General features: G+C 35.5%; 1 protein-coding gene across 1 annotated transcript; it reads right to left on the reverse strand.

The window, feature by feature from the left end:
• Window positions 1-3,954: 3,954 nt before the first annotated feature.
• Window positions 3,955-5,034, reverse strand: LOC112763702 (uncharacterized). The gene is made up of 2 exons (XM_025809305.1): window positions 4,588-5,034; window positions 3,955-4,527 (listed from the first exon to the last, which is right to left on the reverse strand). The coding sequence occupies exons 1-2, from the start codon at window positions 5,032-5,034 to the stop codon at window positions 3,955-3,957; spliced, it is 1,020 nt and encodes a 339-aa protein (XP_025665090.1).
• Window positions 5,035-5,825: the final 791 nt, after the last annotated feature.

The raw sequence follows: 5,825 nt of genomic DNA on the forward strand, positions 1-5,825 counted from the left end.
TGTAGAGTATTTCTTTAATGTCCTAAGTCATTAGAACATTACAAATTTTTTAATAAATTTATTTAAATTATACCACAAAAAATATTTTATTCTATGCAAAATAATTTAAAAAATGGCTTAAAATATGTTAGGAGTACTATAAAAAATTTTAATGTCCTAATGACTTAGGACATTAAAGAAATACTCTACTTAATCAATAATAATTTAGAAATTAAAGAAAATATATTTTTATCATGTATACCTAAATCACTAGAATATTTCAAACTTTTATAGTACTCATAACATCTTTTAAGCCATATTTTTTTAAAATTATTTTGTATAGAATAAAATATATTTTTTAATTGTTTTGTATGGAATAAAATATTTTTTTAATTTCTAAATTAAAATTGACTATGTAGAGTATTTTATTTAAAATTTGAGTACATGCATGTATTTACCTAAGTCATTAGAACATTACAAATTTTTATAGTACTCCTAATATATTTTAAGCCATTCTTTTTAAAATTTTTTTGCATAGAATAAAATATTTTTTGTAGTATAATTTAAATAAATTTATTAAAAAATTTGTTAAAAATATTCATGAGCTATTAAAAATGGACAAAAGATATGGAATTCGAATTGATAGCTCATTAATATTTTAACGAAGTCTTGTAATTAAATATTTTGTTAGCTTTTTTTAATGTATGAAATAAAATATATATTTTTTAATTTTTAAATTATTATTTTTTTAATAAATTATTAATTTTTTAACAGCATAATTCAAATTATACCATGAATAATTTGAATCAGTCAAATTTGAATTACTCAATTGCGTGCTAGGGAGTAATTCGAATAACTCTGATTCGAATTATTATTAATGTGTAATTCGACTCAAATGGATTCGAATTACATGGGTGTGTGCATGTCAACGTAGTTCGAATCAACATGATTCGAATTATATGAATTTGGAGTTCGAATTGCACTGTTTCAAACTATATAGAAACGTGATTTGGTGGATTCTTGAACCAAAATATGGTTTGGCAGATTTGTGTAAATTTTTGTTCTCCTTGGCTTATTATGGTGATTTGCCCTTTTTTATTAATTGAATATTTTTCCTATTTATGATTTAAAGTTATAGTAATTGGAGAATACTAATAATTTTATACACTTTAATTTGAATATTTAGATTTTGAATCTTATTTATGATTTTAAAAGAAATTAATTTGATTATCTCTAATTTTTATTGAATTAGCATTTATTTAAAAATAATTTACAAGTTAGTAATTAAATGGTATTTCAAAGATAATTAATTTATATTTAATTTAATTTTAATTATTATTTTACTCTATTATTTTTATTAAGATTTTTACTCTACATAAACCCTAATTTAACACAATAAAATCCTAACCCTAACTATACACAAAAACATACTTCACCCTTTTCTTTTCTTATCACAGCCACCACCCCGAATCAAAATTACCCACACGCAGAAAAAAAAAAAAAAAAAAAGAGAGGAGGGAAGAGAGAGAGTTGATCGAAGAAGAAAGGAAGATAGGGAGGAAGGAGGTCGACCAACGTCAGAGACACCAACGTCGTCGCCGTCCACGCTCGTCACTGCCAACGATCGCCGAACTGCATGCACTGTCGTCAAGGTCTTCATTGCTGTCAATGGAGGGTTGTCGCTGAGGAGAAGAATACGACGGAAAAGGGAGCAGGAGATGTTGTCAAGATTTTTATAAGCATTTAAATGAATTTGAATCATTGGAATTGATCGGCGAAATGAAATGAATTAGTTTAGTTAATTTTAACATAAAAGTTATGTTTTGAATAATTTTAGAGAAAATTAAAGTATTGGAAATAAATTAGAAATTTAAGTTGTTTTGGTTTGGTTAACTTTGAAAAGGATTGATGTTTTGAGGTGTTTTAAGCGAAAAATAAAGTGATATAAATGTGTATTTAAGAGTGGAAGAGTTTTCGAGTCTTTAAAGGAAAGTTTTGAGACATTTTAGGAAAGATGAAGTATTTAAATTTGATTTAGCAAAACAGAATGATTTTCAAGCATCTTTGGAATGTTTTTGTTCTCGCTGAATTTGGCTGGTGTATAGCTCGTCCATCGATGAATATCTTCAAATTTCTCGTCGGGATGAGTTATACGTCGGCAAGGAAAGAACAACGAGGTGTGTACCTGCAAAAGACACTCCGAAGCTCAAGTCAGTAAGTGTTTAAGAGGTATAAGAATAATTCTATGAATATAGAATGTAAGACATGAAATAGAAGCCATCATGTGTTGTATATTATAATAATTCTATGAATATAGAATGTATATAGAATCTATCTAGAATATCTCTAGAATGTCTCTAAAATGTCTAGTGTATATAGAGATTGGTGCCTTTTATAGGCATAGAGTTGATGAATACAGTTGATGGTATGACCGTTGATCATTAAGTCAGAATAATGGTCATTAAGTCGGTAATGAAGGTGTCGGTTACAAAATGAATGATAATTAAGGCCGAGTTATAACTCATAATGCACAATAAAGACAGAGTTATAAGGTGATGGATCAGTTTTGAACTTAAGGATGAAATTGAAATCAATTTAAGGATTATCCTTGTGATATTGTGAACAGAATGTCTAACACCCTATCACACAAAGCTTTACGCCTAGGATGTAAATCAAAGGTGGCGAGACGCTACGACCTCTAAAATAAAATGTATATACATAGATATAAATGAAGGAATTTGTAACTAGGAGCCTTGAAGGAAAATTTGAGCAAAATCGCAAAAAAAAAAAAGAAGCACGTCGCACATGTAAACAGAAAGCCGGATAAAAGAAAGGGGTAAATAATATACATAAAGAGTAGAATGCCAAAATATAAAGAATATCAAGCTCCAGGCTCTACCTACGAAACCAAGTCCAGCCGGAGTATATATATACATATATATACAACCCAAAACTATCCCAACACAGAAAACCAATAACCTGTTTCTCCAAGTCAACCTCTAAAAAAGACAAACATAATGTATACAAGGTGGAGAATCTATATACATATATAAACATAAACAAAGTACAACCCTAAGTCCCAATAGTTCTTCACTTCCACAGAGTCTCCAGAATGATCAGTGCGGTGCCTCGCGTCCTTCATCTGAAAATAACAATATATGTATGGAATGAGAATCGGAAGTTCTCATCATGGTAATGGTGCCCGCATAGATAATATATAAGGTCTTGGGAAAGCCAGAGGCATTCCTAGAACATCGACACTCAGATTTTTAACTTAAAAGAATACACTAAGCCATGAATTGGGTAAATTATCTAAGGTATGCACATCCTAAACCTAACCTAAACTCAACACTTTAGTTTCCGTCTCTTCCAGCCCTCCAAACACCAGTGGAACCACCCTCATCACACCTCCACCAAATGAGGGGTCTCTTAGTTGCAAACACAAACAATACAATCAAGAAAAATCACAGTTATGGATAACAAGTACAGCAGATAGGACAAGTAGCAGTTAATTACAGTTAAATAATTAGACAAGCCAAAACAAAGCATTCTCAAACAAATCACATAAATGCACAAGATGCATGCCTGTCCTACTGACCATGAGCTCACACGTCGGTTAAACTACTAGACGACACACCCGGTAGCTAACTCGGATATGGTCTCTAGGTTGCGTATCCCCAAGACATTTAAGTCTGCTAAGCTCCACCCAATAGCCTTCTTGTTCTTCCTCAAGACATTAAGCAACTTCTCCTCTTGGTGGGATGAGAGCTCCTTAGCAACAATTACCGGGTGCTTTTGGTCATCTTCAAGGAAGGCATATTTTAGGTGGGACGGGAGTTGTTTCAAATCTACTTTTTGTTCGTGACTTGGCACTTTGTCATCCGGTGACATTGGAGGTGATAAGGCATCTCCTTCACACACGTGGGAACTCCCCACACTTGGATCTTGAATCATACTCTTTCCATCAAAATCATCTTATTGAACTTGGACCACAACATTATCAATCGAATCACACCGGAAAATAGAGTGATCCTCCGGTGGATGTCTCATGGCTTCGTCAAGATTAAAGCTCACTTCTCTTCCATCGATCTCAAACGAGTAGGTACCTGAAAACGCATCTAGTTTGAACCGGGAGGTTTTCAAGAAGGGCCTCCCAAGCAAGATAGATGAGGTCCTCCCGGAATCACTAGGGGGCATTTTGAGAATATGAAAATCAATCGGTAAGACCAACCCCTTTATACTCACTAGAACATCCTCCGCGATACCAACTACAGAAATTATGCTTTTGTCTGCCAAAACAAATCGGGCGGCCGACCGTTTCAACGGCGGAAGCTTCAAGACCTCATAAATGGATAAGGGCATAATACTCACACACGCGCCAAGATCGTACATACAATCAACAAATTCGACTCCATCTATGGTGCAAGTTACTAGGCAAGGGCCGGGGTCGCCACACTTCTCCGGCACATCATCCATTAAAGTAGAGATTGAGCTTCCCAATGGAATAGTTTCTAAATCATTAAGCTTCTCCTTGTTCATGCATAGGTCCTTTAGAAATTTGGCATATTTAGGTACTTGGCGGATAGCATCAAAGAGATGAATGGTTACCTCAACTTTCTTGAACATCTCCACCATTTTGGGGTCCAACTCAACTCGCTTCTTGGTCTTCCTTACCAATGTGGGAAATGGGATTAGAGTAGCATATTGCAAGACATCCCCATCCTTAGGTATTCCACCCCTTGGTTGAGCAATCACTTCTTCGACTACCTCTTGGGCTTCATCCTCCTTTTCAACTTCTTCTATCAAAACCACATCCTCAACCTCTATTGGACTTGGCTCTTCATGACTCCTCTCTTGTAATTTGGTGCCGGACCTCAAGGTAATGGCATTGATGCCACCCTTGGGGTTGGGTAGAGGTTGAGAGAGTGAGGCACTTGAGCTTGAGGGTTGAATGGTACAGGTAGAGGTAGAGTTTGAGGGGGGTTCCATGTGGGAAATAAGGGCTTGGAGTGTAGAATTGAGACCGGTAAGGCTTGCGGCAAGTGTTGTTTGCATCTCCTTTTGTCCTTGGAGGATGGAGCGGAGTGTCTCATCTTGGTTGGAAGAGGGAGAAGGATAAGTGATTTGGGAGGCTTGTGGTTGGTTGGGTGGCGGTGCTTGCCTTTGATGAGGTGCTTGGTAAGTTTGGTAGGCTCTTACTTGGTTTTGATTTTGGTATGGAGGATTTTGTTGGTATCGGTTTTGTTGGTTGTTGTTGTTGTTGTTCCATCTTTGGTTCCCACTATTGTCCCTTCCTCCTTGATTATAATTGTCTCTCCATCCTTGGTTGGAGTTATCTTGCCACCCTTGATTGAAATTACCCCTTGGTTATAGTTTCCTCCTTGTTGATGATAACCTTCGTTTGGACGATTGTAGTAGGCGTTAGTGGCCACCAAGGTATTATCTTCTTGGAGGTTTGGACATTCATCGGTGTAATGGGTGTAACAAGAGCAAATTCTGCACACTCTTTGGGGGACCATTTGTTGACTTTGTTGTGGTTGAGGAGGTGGAGGTTGTTGATTTAGTTGGAGTTGCTTTAAAATATTTGTCATTTCTCCTAAGGTTTTGGTAAGGGCGGCGATCTCACCACTAGTAAAAACTTCATTTATAGCTCTTGGATGGTTGTTTCTTTGTCTAGCGTGTTGGGTGGACTCGGCCAAATCGGTGATTAATTATCATGCCTCCTCTGCCGTTCTATATTTTGTCAAGGAGCCATTGCTTGAGTCATCCAAGAGGATCTTGTCTTGTGGTTTCATTCCTTAGCAAAAATAGTTTATCAACACTAGAGTGTCAATCATATGGTGAGG

This window comes from Arachis hypogaea, chromosome 17 (assembly GCF_003086295.3).
Source record: "Arachis hypogaea cultivar Tifrunner chromosome 17, arahy.Tifrunner.gnm2.J5K5, whole genome shotgun sequence".
Classification (NCBI taxonomy): Eukaryota; Viridiplantae; Streptophyta; class Magnoliopsida; order Fabales; family Fabaceae; genus Arachis; species Arachis hypogaea.

Coding starts and splice junctions, on each gene's coding strand:
- LOC112763702 (XM_025809305.1), bottom strand. CDS start 5,034: ATGCAAACAACACTTGCCGCAAGCCTTACCGGTCTCAATTCTACACTC. Junction 4,528..4,587: donor AGATGTTCAAGAAAGTTGAG/GTAACCATTCAT, acceptor AAATTTCTAAAG/GACCTATGCATGAACAAGGA.